Source organism: Orycteropus afer, unplaced genomic scaffold, assembly GCF_000298275.1.
Source record: "Orycteropus afer afer isolate SDZICR_OR568_19922 unplaced genomic scaffold, OryAfe1.0 scaffold00012, whole genome shotgun sequence".
NCBI lineage: Eukaryota > Metazoa > Chordata > Mammalia > Tubulidentata > Orycteropodidae > Orycteropus > Orycteropus afer.
Window position 1 is genome coordinate 7,802,561 of NW_006921599.1, and position 18,181 is coordinate 7,820,741.

The following is an 18,181-nucleotide window of genomic DNA, read 5'->3' on the forward strand; positions in this document are numbered from 1 at the left end:
AGTTGGTAATTTTTTGATGACCTGTTCAATTTCTTCTTTTGTGATGGGCCTGTTCAAATTTTCCACTTCAGTCTGTGTTAGTTTAGGTAAGTGTTGTGTTTCTAGAAAACTGTCCATTTCCTCCAGATTTTCAGTATGAAAAATTATTAATGAGAATTTTTTTTTCATACTAAATCTTCAAAAGTCAGTATATATTTTACATTTATACACAACTCAATTCAGACTAGCTACATTTGAAATGGACAGTAGCCACACGTAGCTAGAGTGCCAGGCAGGATTTTGGAGAAAGCCACTTTGTCTTCTTTTCCTTTAAACAAGCCCTTTTTTAAGATAGAGTCAGAGATCTTATCTCATCATAGTCAAATTAAGTCCATTTAAGACAGTTTGTTATTTCTTCCAGAATATTGGCATTTAAGCTTATCAGACATGATTTGTATCTTAAATGCCTTACCTCTCTGCAGTGAAAGAAAGCTGGTGATTGTCCTAAAGGGCAATATAGGAGTAAATTTTCTACTGGACAGAAATAATTTGTATCCCTACCAACAAAAGTCTACAAATTATCATGTCTGAGCCCTTACTTAATTGTGAGCTTAGAGTCTAACAAGTTTCTGTAATTAAATGATCCATGGGTGAGCCTGTTAAGCAGTACTTCACTATGCCATTGACAGCACATGCTGAACTCTTTCTGCTTTATTTCCAACTTTTAGATAACTTTTCCTAATACTATGAGTCTGCTCAGGCCTAGTATTCAATTTTGTCCAACCTTTGCAACACAAACTGTGAAATAATTTGGCTGCTGACAGTAAGTTGGAGGTTTGAGTGTCTCTCAGGTACCCTGGAAGAAAGGCCTGGCAATCTACTTTGAAAACAAACAGACACTGAAAACCCATGGAGCACAGTTCTGCTCTGACACACGTGGGGATGCAAGTCAGATAGACTCAACAGCAACTGGTTTGGTTTTTTGTTTTCAGGAGCTGAAAAGAACCCAGTCCCACTTAATGACCCAAGCCCTGGTGTTCACAGCTGTGCAGGACAGGCTGTTAGAGTCTGGAAGGATCAAGAAGTCTATGCCTGACCTCTGCCAGATAAAGCCCCAGTGTGTTGGGGCCCGCAAAATATGCTGGTGTGTTTTTCTTTAGAAGTTGAGGAATGTCTTTTTAAAAGATTTCACATCACATCAAAATCACTAAATTTTACGTCTTGTTTTCCAAGAAATCTAAGTTGACTTTTGTGTTTCTAGAAGTTGCTTAAAATTGTACCTTAATTAAAAAAAAAAAGAAAAAATCACTCTACCTAGGAATATGTTTGTTGGTAGATGGCAGAGTTTATACTTGGTGTAGGAAAGATTTCCAGGGCTGGGGAATGTTTTATGGGAGAACTTGAAAGTCTTTTAAGGTTATTTATAGGGTTTGAATTATTGTATTGGCAAAGAATACTGAAAATACCATGGACTGCCAGAAGAATGAACAAATCTGTCCTGGATAAAGTGCAGCCAGAATGCTCCTTGGAAGTGAGAATGACCAGACTTCATCACACCTACTGTTTTGGTTATTTTGTGTTGCTCTAACAGAAAATACCACAAATAGGTGGTCTTGACAAACAGGGCTTTATTCTTTTATCATTTTGGTGGCTAGAAGTCCAAGTACAAGTGCCAGCTCAAGTTCAAGTGCCAGCTCAAGTTCAAGTGCCAGCTCTAGGGGCTAGGTAAAGGCTCTTCGACCTTGGGTTTCTGCTCTGCCTCTTGCTCCCAGCCCGCTGGAGGTAGAGGCATCTCTTCATTCAGGTAGCTGCTGGCTGCTAAGGCTAACAAGCCCAACGTCAACAAATAAAATGACACAGTCTCCATATTACCAAATAACACAGGAAGCCACTAGTTTCAAATCCAGAGACAGTCCCAAGATCAGCAGGAAACATGGCAGATTGTTGAATGAAGACTCAGCCACATGCAGGGTCCAAGCATGCCAAAAAGCTATAGAGATTATTTCCAAAGCTTTTCCTTATATACTGGAAGTGGACCACATCCCTAAGGCAGCCACTTAGCTGCTCCAGTAGATCCCACCATGGAGCTGATTACCAAACTCATCATGGGGAATAGCTACATTCAACTGCCCAGCCGCTCAAAACCAGGCCTAGCCAAATTGATACATAACCTTAACTACTACATGTACTTTTGTCATGTCAGAAGGGACCATTCCTTGGAGAAGGATATCATGCTTGGTAAAGTGGAGGGTCACCAAAAAAAGGGAAGACCCTCAAAAAGGTGGATTGACACAGTGGCTGCAACGATGGGCTCAAGTATAGCAAGAATTGTGAGGATGGCACATAACCCAGTAGTGTTTTGTCCTGTTGTACACAGGGTCATTATTGGTTGGCGCCAACTCAACAGTACCTAACAACAACAACAACATAGGGTTTGAGCCCAGGATTTATATTCTTGGAAATATATTGGTTCATTTTCTTATTAAACATGTTGCTCTTGTAGGAGGTTAGATCAATATAAACTCTCATCCTCCCAGATCAGGTTGTTTCCCCTGAATCCCTCCTTGTGGGATACTTTCAGTCTCCAGATGGGCCTCATTTTTTTTGTACCAGTCTATGTCTGATACAAATAGGAGTTTAGGCAGAGTTTTAGCTTGATTGGCATGGTGGCTAGAGTGATTATACCTAAAGAGAGCAGGGTATCTGAACTGGCCAGAAGTCCAAATCACAGCATGGGCTCTAGAGGAGTGTCCTTCCTTGTCAGTAGCCCTGGACATTCCTGGGCTTGGAGACAGTTCTACACATGGTCTCTTCCTGCTGTGTGTGTCTTAGTGTCTGTTCTACTCTTTTTAAGAGACATCATTCAAAAGGAATTAGGTTTAGGATCTACCGTACTTTGGTGTGGCCTCATTCACCTAACAGAAGTAAACCCCTGTTGCCAAACAGGTTCATATTTACAGAGGTGGGAATTCAGTATAACTTGGTTTTGTTGTTTTTAAATAAGGACTTTATTAATTTTTTTTGATAAATACATATTAATCAGAGAAGAATCAGAAAGTACTGATCAGCAATAGTTAAAAAAATATTCTCCATAATCTACTATTCAGTAAATTTCATATATGTGTGTGTATGTTTTTGTATATATGTATATATATGGAGCTCTGGTGGTGTAATGCCTAAGGCATTTGACTGCTAACCAGAAGGTTGGCAGTTCAAACCCACTAGCCACTCCACAGAAGTAAGACTGGGTGATCTTTTTTTTAAAAAAAAAAAAAATATATATATATATATATATATTATGTGTGTGTGTGTGTGTGTGTATAGTGTCAGAAGCCACTCAGAGTTTGTGGAGAGGCAAAGAAGTCAATGGTATGTATTTGGCTCCAACCACATTCCAGGGACACAAGCCAGTGCACAGAAGCAGTGTATTATATATATATAATACACTGAGGGAAGGTGGCCCTGTGAAGACAGAGGCAGAGACTGGAGTGATCTATAAGCCAGGGAGCACCAAGGATCTCCAGCCATAATTAGAAACTCGGAGAAAGGCGTGGGATGGATTCTTCCCCAGAGCTCTCAGAAGTAGCACACACAGCAGACACCCTGATCTTCGACTCCCAGCCTCCAGAACTGTGAGAGAATGTATTTATTTTGTTCTAAGCCACCCAGTTTGTGGTGCTTTGTTAGAGCAGTCCTAGGAAACTAATGCACCATCCCTTAACCTTTTAAAATCTTCATCACAATCCTGCATAGGGAAGGCACTACCTTGTATATCCCACAGCCAAAGAAACATAGGATAGAAAAAATAATTTGCTTCAGATTATACAGATGAGTGGGAAGGCTGAGATTCAAACCCAGTTTCATGTGCCTGAAGCCCCTGCTTCTGTCTGAAAGTCTTCTCACGTGTCAGGCCACACACCCTCATGGTACAGAATTCGTGTTTTATTTGAGTATCCTGAAATGTAACTTCATACAAGGTCAAGTTTCAAAATATAGAAAACTGATATGGAATATTGAAGTTGAATGGTATTTTGGATTGATAAAGATTTTATTTTCTGTTTAGATATGGCAGATTTTCGGAAAGTTTTTGCAAAAGCAAAGCACATCGTCATCCTTACAGGGGCTGGTGTTAGTGCTGAAAGCGGTGTCCCGACTTTCAGAGGAGCTGGAGGTTACTGGAGAAAATGGCAAGCTCAGGTCAGTAATGTTTCCAGGTTAAAATGCTCTTCTGAATGAAACCACAGCAGAGCTTGACCCTGAATGCTTATGCATGCCTGAAACCTGGAAGGAAAAATTTTGAAATTCACTGTGACCCTTTTGTCCTGTTCACTTTGGCATCAACACAGATCAAGTCTGCTATGATTAGGATAGAAAAGTTAAGCAAATTAGGCACTTTGCTTACTTTTTAGATAAGTACAGATTGCATTTATTTAGACAACAATTAGATTTCTTTTAGTAATTACATTAAAGTGGAGTCAGAAAGACTTGGCTAGCATAATTCCTTTATTTTTCTAAAGATATTGAAATTAAGTATTATATTTTTAAACTTTCATCATCTTTTCATGTTAAAACTAAGGTTGATAGTTGAAGGCTTGATAAGGCTATTCGAATGTAAATTCTATAAGGGTGTGGCTCTTTTTAAATTTAACTTTTATTGTGTGTGTGTATATATGTATATATATATGTGTGTATCTATCTATCTATGTATCTATCTATTTATTTATAACCAATTTTCACTGTACAATTCAATGAACTTTGACAAATGTATATAGTTATATAACCACCCCTACAATCATAATAAAGAATATTTCTATTCCTCCAGAATATTCCCTCATGATCCTTTCCAGTCAGTCCCCTTCCAGCCCCCTGCCTGGGAAACCATTATAGTGTTAGAAGGCAGAGATTTTTGTCTGTTTTATTCACTACTCTATCCCTAGCTCCCAGAATAGTCTCTGACATATACTAGATGCTCAATAGATTTTTGTGGGTTGAACAACCGGAAAAAAAAAAAAAAAAAAAAAACCAAACTCATTTCCGTCGAGTCAAGTCAGGTCTGACTCATAGTGACCCCTCCTTGGGTTTCCAAGGTGGTGTTACTACGGAAGTGGATTGTCCAAGCAATCACAAATGACTACTTCAGTACATGGCTTCCAATTTAGTAGGTGATTTTTTGTTGAGTAGAGGATTTGTGAGCCTGTTTACTGTCTTTCCTCTGTTAAGTGTCTCAGGCTAGTAAATGTTTAGGGTGCTTTGTTGTCTCTCGGCTGCCTTCCAGGTGAGGCTTGTGGATTTGGTTGGAATCTTCATGTTTAGAGAGGAGGGAAACAGAAGAGCAGAGGGCCATGAGGGTACCAACAGAAAGAGGAGCCAGCACAGAGTAGTCCTGACTTAGAAGTAGCAGCAGGGGAATGGGGGCTTTGGAGAGAACTGGGAGAAGCTGAGAGAGGGGTGGCCTTCGTGTCAGAAGCCACTCAGAGTTTGTGGAGAGGCAAAGAAGTCAAGGGAATGTATTTGGTTCCAACCACATTCCAGGGACAAAAGCCAGTGCACATATGCATGCAGGTACACACATATATAGGCTCACGTGCCACCTGTAATTGCTTTAGGCTAGGTGTGTTCCACATGGAGAATAGGAAGGAAGAGAAGCACAGTTGATGTGGATAATCCACAGCATAGACTATCCATGCTCAAAACAATGGCTGACATTGCAACCCTCTAGAAGGGGGGCCTTTTCAGTAAAATGAAGTGTATAAATGTTCAATGTGGGAAACTTATACTTGATGGAGAAACCATACTTCTTTTTAAAGTCAACATTATTGAGGTAAAATTTACATACAATAAAATGCACACATTCAATGGTACAGTTTGATGAGTTTTGATAGAAGGATATACCTGTATAATGCCACCACCCAATCAAGATAGAGAGCACTTTGGTCACGACTAAAGATTGTGACCCCTATTGGGCTTTCGAGGCAGTAAATCTTTATGGAAGTATATTGCCCTGTCTTTCTTCCATGGAGAGGCTGGTGGGTTTGAACCACCATCCTTCTGGTTAGCAGTAAGATGCCTTAGGCACTGTGCCACCAAAGCTCCTTTAAAGTTTGCCTTGCACCTGTTCTCTGTCAGCCCAGCCCTCAATAGCTACAGCTCTGCTCTGAGTCACCCTAGGTAAGGTTTGTCTCTCCTGAAGAGGAGCCATACTGTATTATGCAGAATATTTTGTATATTCTGTTAATATAGCATCTACTGCTTTATCAGAAGGAAGGTTGGGCAATCTACTTCGGCAGTGATACTGCCTTGGAAACCCAAGGAGGTGTCGCTATGAGTTGGGTCCAACTCGACGGCACATAACAACAACAGCTTTATAGATATTTATGTGTGTGTGTGTGTATATGTATATATATACATACATATTATAGTTATGGTTACTAAAACAGAATTTCTAAACTATAACCATCTGTGGTAGTTTAGTTTGTGTCAACTTGGCTGGGCCTGGTTGAGTGGCTGGGCAGCTGGTGGTAGTTATTCCCCATGATGAGATTGGCAGTCAGCTCTATGGTGGGATCTACCACAAGCAGCTGAATAGCTGCCTTTGGGAATGTGGTCTGCTTCCTGTATTTAAGGAGAAGCCTTGGGAATGGTCTCTAGCCTATGGCACGCTTGAACCCTGCATGTAGCCATGTCTTTGGTGAGCAGCCTGCTATGCTCTGCCAACCTTGGGACTTACAATGGACTTAAATTAATGGCCTGCTGTGTGGTTCGGTAACATGGGGACTGTGTCTTTTTACTTGTCAACCTTGGGACTTCTCAGCCTCAGCAGCCAGCAGCTGTCTGAGTGAAGAAATGCCTCTAGCTCCAGTGGGCTGGGAGCAGGAGGCAGAGCTGGACCCCAAGGTTGAGGGGCTTTCACCCAGCCCCTAGAGCCTGGCACTTTGAACTTGGACTTAAAGCCTCCAAATTTTAAGAATAAACTTCTGTTTATTAAGATCATCCCATTTGCAGTATATTTCATGTCTGAGTAGCACTAGGTAACTAGAACACCATCACAAGGAGCTCTGGTGGCATAATAGGTAAGGTATTTGACTGCCAACCAGAAGGTCGGTGGTTCAAACCCACTAGCTGCTTCTCAGAACAAACATGAGGCAGTCTACTTCTGTAAAGATTTATAGCCTTGGAAACCCAGTGGGGGTTGCTATGAGTTGGAATCAACTCGATGGCAGTGGTTTTAGTTTTTTTGTTTTATGACCATCGTACTTCACTGGGGCATTTTTAAGTTTACTATTTTCCCCCAGGGAGACCCCAAAATGAGATTTCGCTTCATATATTTTGGGGCTCCGTGAAAAAGTGCATTCAACCCAAAACACCTTCCCTCATCACTTTACTTCACATTCATAATTTACTTGACAGGTAAACGGAACAGGTTGCATTACCCCTGCCCTCTAAACAAAAAACAAACTCATGGCCATTGAGTCCATTTAACTCATAGTGTTCCCTCCTTGGGTTTCCAAGGTGGTATCTTCACAGAAGTAGATTGCCCAATCTTCCTTCCGAGGAGTGGCTGGTGGGTTTGAATCTCCAGCCTTCTGATTATCAGTCAAAATCCTTAGGCACTACACCACCAGAGTAATTTTCCCAAGGTCCCAGGCTAGCCCTAGATTGAGACACAGATTCCAGGTCCTGCCCTGCCTGCTGACACCTGCTTGATCTAAAGCAGCCATGTGTCCTAGTTTGTACCCTCCCAAAGTGGCTCTTCTAGAAAACAATGGACACTCTAGTGTTTCCCAAAGTTCAGCTCCTCCCCTCAGCCCTGCTGCCTCTGTTTCCCTCCCTGACTCCCTCTTCTCTCTCACCCAGGACTTGGCTACTCCTCAAGCCTTTGCCCGAAACCCATCCCGGGTATGGGAGTTCTACCACTATCGGCGGGAGATCATGCAGAGAAAGGACCCAAACCCGGGGCACCTTGCCATCGCCGAATGTGAGGCCCGGCTACACAGGCAGGGGCGGCGGGTGGTGGTCATCACTCAGAACATCGACGAGCTGCACCGTAAGGCTGGCACCAAGAACCTTCTGGAAATCCATGGTGAGGGACGCTTGGCCTCTCCTTGGGAGGGGAACCAGATTTTAAAACACATTCTGCCATTTCAGCCTGATCCCTGACACCTTCCCTGCCTTCCTTTGGGTACCTGTTCCTTCCCTCAGGATGCATGGAGCATTCTTCAGTGCCATATACCTTTGAAGAACTACCTCTAGGGATGATAGGACCACCCTGACCCAGTCTCCTTCCTTTCTTTTTATTCACTTTTCATTTTCTGCATCCTCACTATTCAAAATGTGGTCTGAAAACCAGAGGCAGGGGCATCCTCTAGGAGCCTTTTAGATTTCTTTTTTGTTGTTGTTATTGTGTGTCGTCGAGTTGGACCCAACTCATAGAGACCCCTCCTTGAGTTTCCGAAGCAGTATCACTACGGAAGTAGATTGCCCCATCTTCCTTCCGAGGAGGATTTGCCTATTCTAGACATTTCATATAAGTGGGATCATACAATATGTGTCTTTTTGTGCTTAACTCATTTCACTCAGCATAATGTTTTCAAGGAGAAATGTGTTTCTAATTGTGGAATTTCCAGAAACAGTGAACCAGAAGGGGACATGGTATGTATCTGTGTGTGTACAGTGAAGCTGCCTATTTTGGTCCAGCAGTGGCCCAGGAGAAGGAGTGGTGAGCATGCTCCTATCAGATCCCATCCCTCTCTTGGGTCACCCACATATTAACCAGGTGTCTTCTTGGTACGCACATCAACTAGGTCTGGGCAGCTTTTACAAGGCTATTCTCATTCTTCTGTAATGTCAGAATATAGGCTGTGCCTTTAGTCACGTTCAAATTATATAAAACAGAGATGCTAATACCTATCTTTCACAGATGTTTTAAGGAGTGAATAAGATAATACATGCATATTAGTTGGGGTGTTTTTGGTTTCAAGTGATGAGATGTCTCTTCTAACTTAAGTAAAAATCCAAGAAACCTCCTTATTTCCTCAAACTGAAGACAGTATTGCTTATAAGATGCATCATTTCTTTAATGGACGATTCAGAAAAAAAAAAAAAAATCTGCTAATGAAACCAGGATGTATTTTCTTATCTATTAGAACTGTTATTTTATAGTTATAGAAAGGACTTTTAAAGTTATTTAGACATAGACTTTTAGAAAATATATCATTCTTGTGGATATATAAAACAGGAAGTATAAGGGAAATGAATTGGTTATTTCTCATTATTGAGCTCCTCTGAATTGCTTCTGAGGGACTCAGGGGCATTGGTGCCTGTGCTTTTGACAAAGCCTCATGCTCTGGGCACCATGGGGATTGGTGATGCAGTATTGTCTGGAGGATGCTCTTCTGTTGTCTCTGGGACTTTCTTTCAAGCTGACACACATTCTGCAAGTCTGGTAGTGGGCTCCCCTGACCCTTTAAAAAAAAAAAAAAAAAAAACCAACTTTTTATTGTGATTTTACAAAACAGATTTGTTTTACATTCAATATTGGGCCTTTCTAATCTTACCAAAAGGTGTCAATGGTGATGTAAGTTCTTTAGATAATACCCAGGACTCGTGTTCCTTCCTCAGTGGTCCTTAAATGGTTTGTCAGTTGAAATATCCAGGGGCTGGTCCAGTCAGACCACTGAGGATAACTTTCAAGTCACCATACTCTGGTCATCATTGTTCTCCTTCAATAAGTTTGTGTGGGCAAAGACAGAGTGATAATCACATCCTATCTGTCATCCAGTTAATAACAATTGTAGGACATATCCCAATTGCAGAGATGTTAAAATGGGGAAAAAAAATGCCCATATCAACACTGTAAGATAGGTGTAAAGATAGTTCATGATCTGATGAAGACTGGTGAAACCCCCAAGACTATGGCACTTAGAAACCCTTTAAGCTAGGAACTGAACTGAACCCCTGTGACTCAGCTTTCAGCCAAACAATAGATAAGCCTCTAAGGTGAACAGTAATACCAGGAGGGTATGCACTCATTACAGCAATCAAGCATATGCAATCAAGAGGGCGGTATTTGCCCAGCGACAGAGCTAGAAAGGCAGGATGGAATGAGAGAAAGGACTAAGAGAAGGGGTGGAGGCAGCAAGGAAGTGGTAAGAGTGCTGTTACAATGTGGGGATTGCAGTAAATGTCACAAAACAATGTGTATGGGTTGTTGAATGGAAAACCAATTTGCTCTGTATACTTTCACCCAAATCATGATTATTTTATTTTATTTTTTTAAAAAAAGGTAGCTCTAGAAATGGCGGAGCCTTGGAGTGGAGCTGATGTCATTAGCAGCTCCCTGTCATTCTTGCCCTGCCTCTCTCCCTCTCCCTCTCTCAGCTTTGCTTTCCTCTTTGGGGTGGTTTCACTTTTCCTGCTGTAGCTGATCTTCCTCTCGCTGGGGAGGACAGCTTCTGGTGGCTCCAGGCTCACTCTCATTTACCTTTCTCCTCAGAAAATGACCCTCTGTGTGGCCTTGCTCGGGTCACACACCCACCCTTTAACCAAACACTGTGGCCAGAGGGAGGGGGCACTTGATCCAAACATATGCCTGTCCCAGTATTTTGGGCTGTGTTTACAGCTCATCCTGGGATGGAGGAAGGATGTTTCTCCAAAAAAGGGATGCCAGAAAGAACCAGTGTATGTCCACTATGTTGTTAGGGGTCCCTGGGTGGTACAAATGGTTAATATGCTCAGCTGCTAACCAAAAGGTTGGAGGTTCGAGTCTAAGCAGAGGAGCCTTGGAAAAAAGGCCTGGCAGTCTACTTCCAAAAAATCAGCCATTAAAAACTTTATGAAACACAGTTCTACTGTGATACATGTGAGGTGATGAGCCATAAACTCAACGGCAACTGGTACGTGGTACATGAAGTTCTCAGTACAGGACTGGACTCATGGCATACAGTTAATAAACAGTAGACACCATCATTGCTCAATAAATGGTTGTTACAAATGGTTGTTAAATTATATTAATGCTTAATTGTTAATATAATGTAGTTGTATTAGGAATTTTCTTTATTAGGCAATTATTATTTTTTGAGGTGCTTTCGTGTAAAAAGACCCATGCTTTTTTTTAAAAAAAATTATTTATTTATTCATTTTTTAATTTTTGCATTGTTTTCTCCCCTCCCCTCCCACACCTGGTAACCAACAAAGAAAGTTTCCTTCCATATATAAACCTTTCCTTGACTTTTTACAATAATGGACTAAAACAATATTTGTCCTTCTGTGATTGACTTATTTCTCTCAGCATAATGCCCTCCAACTTCATCCATGTTGTATTAGACTGGGTTCTCTAGAGAAACAAAACCAGTAAAGCTTATATATATATATATAGAGAGAGAGAGAGAAATTTATCTTAGGAAAATGGCTCACATACTTACAGAAGCTGGCAAGTCCAAAATTCCTGGATCAAACGTCAAGCTGGAGGCTTTTCCCGACTCTTGCAGCCACAGGGGCTGAGGAGCTCAAGGCTGGCAGGCAGTGTACTGGCTGTTGACTCCAACGAATGATGAATCCAAGATCTCCAGACCAAATGGTGGATTGTTTGCTCGCGGACAGTTGTAGGCAGCACAACAGAATCCCGATCCACAGAAGAATGTCTCTTTTCCCAAGGTGTCCATAGATATACTGGAAGCAGGCCACACCCCTAGGGAAACTCCTTTACAACAGATTGGCTGCTCAAAACATAATCATCTGATCCCATCATGGGAATAACCACATCACAACAGCTTAAACCACACAGAACTGTGGTTCAGTCAAGTTGACACACAGCTCCAACTATCACACACGTTATGGGGTGTTTCACAGATTCTACGTTATCTTTTAGTGTTGCATAGTATTCCATTGTATGTACCAAAGTTTGGTTATCTGTTCCTCAGTTGATGGATACCTCGGTTGTTTCCATCTTTTGGCTGTTGTAAATAGTGCTGCAAGGAACATGGGTGTGCATATGTCTGTTCTTGTCATGGTTCTCACTTCTTTAGGATATATACCTAGTAATGGAATGGCTGAGTCATATGATATTTCTAATTCCAATTTTTTAAAGAATTGCCATACACTTTCCACAGTGGTTGTACCATTTTATCATCCCACCAGCAGTGTATGAGAGTCCCCGTCTCTCTGCATCCTTGCCAGCATTTGTTACTTTCTGTCCTGTTGAACTTTGCTTTTAGTGCTGGGGCCAGATGGTATCTTGTTGTTTTGATTTGCATCTCTCTAATGGCTAATGATCGTGAGCATTTCTTCATGTGTTTGTTGGCTACCTGAATATCCTCTGTAGTGAAGTGTCTATTCATGTCTTCTGACCATTTTTTAATTGGATTATTTGTCTTTTTGTTGTTGAGGTGTTGGAGTTTTCTATAAATTTTAGAGATAAGTCCCTTGTCAGAATCTCACTGCAGAATATTTTTTCCCAATCTGTAGGTTCTCTTTTGGAGTAGTCTTTGAAAGCACATAAAAATTTAATTTTTAGAAGGTCCCATTCATCTAGTTTCTCTTCTGCTGTTTGTACATTTTGGGTTATGCTTCACAGTCTATTTATGCCATATATTAAAAAAACTAAAAAAATATATTAGGGCCTCTAAATTTGCCCCTAGTTTTCTGTTGAGGAACTTTATAGTTTGAGGTTTCACATTTAAGTCTTTGATCCACCTGGAGTTAGTTTTTGTGTATGGTGTGAGGTACAGATCTTGTTTCCTTTTTCTGCAATATCTACATAATACCTAATGTAAATGTTCAGCCCATACACTTGTCTCTTGTTTGGCTGGAAGCCACAGGAATAGGTTCAATTCCAGACCTAAAGGGCAGCTAGAGGCCATAGTCTCAGGGGTCCCACCAGGTTCTATCAGACCAGCAAACTTGGTGTGTCACCCCCCCCCCCCTTTTTTTTTTATGATTTTGAGTTCTGTTCCACATTGTTCTCCCACTCTATCCAGGATCTCCTACATAGATCTCCCTCTGAGTGGTTGACAGTGGTAGCCAGGCACCATCTAGTTCTTCTGGTCTCAGTCATATAGGCTGAGAATCACATGGTGTAGCAGTCCCTTGGACCAATTGTTTCCATAAATCTTTGGTTTTCTTCATTCTTCTTTGCTCTGGACGAGGAGAGAAACATTGTTGTACCTAGATGGCTGCTTTTAAGATCCCAGTCACTACTCGCCAAAGTAGGATGTGGAACAATGTTTTGTGTAGTATGTTATGCCAGTTGAGCTTGATGTTCCCTGTGACTATGGTCCCAAGCCCACAGGCCTAACTACTTCCTCCCTCTGGGTAGCTGGCTGTGGCTAAGAAGTGACTACAACCTTATCCCTTGTCAGCTCTGCCATATACCTGGGAATTCTTACAGAACATACAAATACACTTATAGAAACATTGTCTGCCAACCCTATACATGGTCTTGGGCACACTTCCCCCTGCATAGACATACCTAATAGTTCAGCCTGTCCACCCATCTATCCTCCTGTATATACATGTTTGCCTTCACTGACAACACAGTACTCTATGTGCAAAAGGATTAATCTTCATTGTCTGTACCTCCCATGCACTCTCTATGTCTTCATATTCCTCAGTGCCACCATGTTGATCACTCACATTTGGTACATTGCCCTTCTCTTCACCCAAATCAATACTTGTCTCTCTCTCCTCCCACCCCTGGTAACTAACAAAATTTCCTTCCATGTATAAACCTTTCCTTGACTTTATACAATAATGGATTAATACAATATTTGTCATTCTATGATTGACTTATTTCACTCAGCATAATGTCCTCCAAGTTCATCCATGTTATGTGGTGTTTTACAGATTCTGAATTATTCCTTAGAGTTGCATAGTATTCCATTGTGTGTATGTACCAGAGTTTGATTACCTTTCTTCAGTTGATGGGTTACTTAGGTTGTTTCCATCTTTTGGCTGTTGTAAACATGGGTATGCATATGTCTGTTCTTGTCCTGGCTTTCACTTCTTTAGGATATATACCTAGTAATGGAATGGCTGGGTCAAATAGTATTTCTAATTCCAACTTTTTAAGGAATCTCCATATTGCTTTCCACAGTGAATGTATCATTTTACAGTCCCACCAGCAGTGTATAAGAGTCCAAATCTCTCCACATCCTCGCCAGCAGTTTTTATTTTCTGTCTTGTTGAACTTTGCTGTGAGTGCTGGGGCAAGATGGTATCTCATTGTTGTTTTGATTTGCATCTCTCTCATGGCTAATCATCATGAGCATTTCTTCATAGTTTGTGGCCGCCTGAATATCCTCTTTGGTGTCTATTCATGTCTTCTGCCCATTTTTAAATTGGATTATTTGTCTTTTTGTTGTTGAGGTGTTGGAATTTTCTGTAAAATTCTACACACAAGTCTCTTTTCAGATACATCATTGCTGAATATATTTTCCCAATCTGTAGGTTCTCTTTTGATCTATGGGAGAAGTTTTTGGAAACATGTAAAAGTTTAGTTTTTAGAAGGTCCCATTCATCTAGTTTGTCTTCTGCTATTTGTGCATTTTGGGTTATACTTGATAGTCTATGTCATATATTAGGCCTCTAAATTTGTCTCTGGGAGCTCTGGTGGCATAGTGGCTAAGGCACTTGACTGCTAACCAGAAGGCTAGCAGTTCAAACCCACCAGCCACTTCTCGGAAGGAAGATGGGGCAATCTATTTCCGTAGTGATACTGCCTCAGAAACTCAAGGAGGGGTCGCTATGAGTCGGGTCCGACTCGACGGCACATAACAACAACAACAACAACAAATTTGTCTCTAGTTTTTCCTTGACAAACTTTATAGTTTATGGTTTCACATTTATGTCTTTGATCCATCTGGAGTTAGTTTTTGTGTATGGTGTGAGGTACAAATCTTGTTTCATTTTTCTGCAAATGGATGTCTAATTTTGCCAGCACCATTTATTAAACAGACATTCTCTTCCCCATTTAATGGATTTTGGCCCAGACTCATGCTTTCTTAAATCAAAATTCCCTAAACATATCCCAAGCTATTGAACCTTTATCAATCACATGCTTAGTGAATCATTCCCTTAGCTTTATGTTAGGCTTCATCAATCCTGTTGCCCTCTTTAATTTCACTTGAGCAGCACTCCAAGGTCATTTAGCAATAGATTAGCCATGTAGTTAGTTATCTCATCTGCCTTCTTCCTCTCTAGATTGTAAACTCCTTGGAGTACATGTTCTTGGCTTGTTCAGTAGGACCTCATGCTTTTCTATTTCCCATAATTCCTAGGGTAGGCGTATTTGCCATAATCAATGTACAAAAACTATTCTGTACCCTTTTAGATGTGGAGATGATCATTCTCAATTTATTAAATTTTGAATTTCCTTAACTTGTGTTTTTCAGGTAGCTTATTTAAAACTCAGTGTACCTCTTGTGGAAATGTGGCTGAGAATTACAAGAGTCCAATTTGTCCAGCTTTATCAGGAAAAGGGTAATTATACTGCATTGCAGAATAAGTATAAGTTGTTTTCTCCTTGAAGTTGAATATAAATGTGAGGAAATGGAAAGTTAGTCTCAGACTCCCATGAATATTTATGAGAAATAAGACTTGATACAGTACAGCCATATGATGAAAGAAACAGTCTGCTAACAATTTATAATGCTAAACTGAAACCACAGGAAGCAAACTATATACAATATATATAACTATATATAATATAATCCCAAACTTTGTATTTAAACTATATATAATATTATCCCAACTTTGTTTTTAAACACACATATATCATGTTTATATGTAAGTATATAGATAAAAGGCCAGAAGAAAGCACAACCAAATATTAACAGGGGTTATCAAGAGTGGTAGGAGTATGGGCAATTTATTATTATTATTTACTTTTTAAAAAATATTGAAAAAAAAAGTATATAACAAAAAAGTTGCCATTTAACCATTTTTAAATATATAGTTCAGCAGCATTAATTACACTGACCATTTAGTGCAACCAACCTCACTCTACTTTATTTTTATGCAAATAACACATGCATTATATGGTGTTTTGCAAATTGTGCAACTCCCTTGCATACTAGTTTCCTGTGAGCACTATATGTGTTATATATGTGTATTATTTGCTTGGGCACGTTATGTGTGAAAATACAGTTTCTAAAAGTTTTTCAACTTCAAGTTTTTCCCTAAACAGAAACTCAGTACATTATGGGTAATTTTTATTTGTTTATATCTTTATGGGTTTTATAACATTTCTGTGATGATATTACTATTATCTTAAGGGAAAATTTAAGAGTAGACTCAGAATATTATTGAGAATAATTTTACTTAGCAATTTTTAAATAGTATAAAATTATACAAGTAATGTTAATGCTATCTCATTGCAAAAGATTCAAATTATAATTAAGTATACAAGGAGCCCTGGTGCCACAGTGGCTAAGTGCTAGGCTGCTATCCAAAAGATTGATGGTTCAAACCCACCAGCCACTCTGTGGGAGAAAGATGTGACAGTCTGCTTCCAAAAAGATTACAGCCTTAGAAACCCTATAGAGCAGTTCTTTGTCCTATATAGGGTTGCTATGAGTCACAATTGATTCAGTGGCAACAGTTTTGGTTTGATACACGGTAAACATGAAACTCTCCCTTGACATATGCTGCTACTCTCCACCCCCACGTACAAATTTCCTCTGTAACCCCACTGGTGATTAATTGCTTGATGTGTGTCCCACTAGGACCTTTCTAAGTTACAATACAATATACCCACTGCTGTTGAGTTGATTTTGACTCATAACAACCCTATAGGGCAGAGTAGAATGGCCCCATAGGGTTTACTCAAAAAAGAAAAAAAAAAAAAAAACCACCGAACTCACTTCCATCATGTCAATTTTGACTTACAGTGACCCCCAGTGGGTTTCCAAGGTGGTAAATCTTTACAGAAGTAGATTGCCCAACTTTCCCTCCACAGAGCGGCAGGTGGATTTGAACCACCAACCTTCTGGTTAGCAGTCAAATGCCTTAGGCACTGTGCCAACAGAACTCCTTCCCCATAGGGTTTACAAGGCTGTAAATCTTCACAGAAGCAGACTGCCTCATCTCCTGTGGAGCAGCTGGTGAGTTTGAATCAAAGCCTTTTAGTTAGCAGTGGAATGCTTTAACCACTGCACCACAGGGCTCCTTTTTTCTTGAACCATACTACCAAGCACATATGTAGAGTTATTGGATTTTTAAAAAATGTCTTTATTTTTTGCTTGTATCAATGGCTATTTTTTTGTTTTTGTTTTTGGTATTTACTTCAGTGCTGCAGAACCTGAAACTGAAGATGCTAGAATCCCAGTTGAAAAACTTCCCCGGTATGTAAAAAGCTTTGATCTCTATTTGGTGTTTCAAATTTCAGAAAAGGAAAATTAGGAGTCAAAATGTAAAAGCTTATTTGGTAAGATGCCTCTTAAAGTCAGATGCATAAATGCAAAACCTTTGAGACTATGGCTTGGAGGATCAGCCAGACCAGCAGGATATAAGAGTTCTCTCTTTCCAACACCTTTTTGCTTTGTGGAGGAAGGGATAATTTGAGGCTGAAGTTCTGAAGTTGCTGTGCTACAAATACTTATCCAGTGTGTGTAATATAGTGTCAAGGCTGGAGTGCTGTGACTGCTCAGTATATGTTAGCTGCTGTTAGCATCATTGTTATCAGTGTTACTGTTGTTAGGTGCTGTCAGGTGGCTCTGACTCATAGTGACCCTGTGTACAACAGAACAAAACACTGCCCGGTCCTGCACCATCCTCACAGTCGTTGCTGTGCTTGAGCCTTTTGTTGCAGCCACTGTGTCAACCCATCTTGTTAAGGGTCTTCCTCTTTTTCACTGACCCTCTAATTTACCAAGCATTATATCCTTCAGGGATTGGTCCCTTCTGACAACATGACCAAATTACAAGAGATGATGTCTGGCCATCTTTACTTCTTTTTATTTATTTATTTGTTTATTTATTTTAATTGTGATTTGGGTGAAGATTTACAGAGCAAATTCACTTGCCATACAGCAGTTCACATATACTTTGTTCTCATGTCATTGAGATTAGCAGTTTACCACAATGCAACAGCTCCCCTCCCACTTCCTCCCCATAGTTCTCTCTTCCCAGTGTCCATCCCTCCATACACTCCTGTCCCCTGAGCTGTCTCCCTGTGCATAAGCAGCCTTTCTTTCTCCCATGATTGTTC

General features: G+C 40.4%; 1 protein-coding gene across 1 annotated transcript in view; it reads left to right on the forward strand.

Moving 5' to 3' along the window:
• SIRT5 (sirtuin 5) overlaps positions 1-18,181 on the forward strand; it is a 47,153-nt gene that overhangs the window by 4,731 nt on the left and 24,241 nt on the right. Inside the window, exons 2-5 of the mRNA XM_007951845.1 lie at positions 4,043-4,176; positions 7,834-8,059; positions 15,366-15,453; positions 17,262-17,315. Coding sequence (XP_007950036.1) covers positions 4,043-4,176; positions 7,834-8,059; positions 15,366-15,453; positions 17,262-17,315 — 502 coding nt within the window. The remainder of the gene's footprint in view (positions 1-4,042; positions 4,177-7,833; positions 8,060-15,365; positions 15,454-17,261; positions 17,316-18,181) is intronic.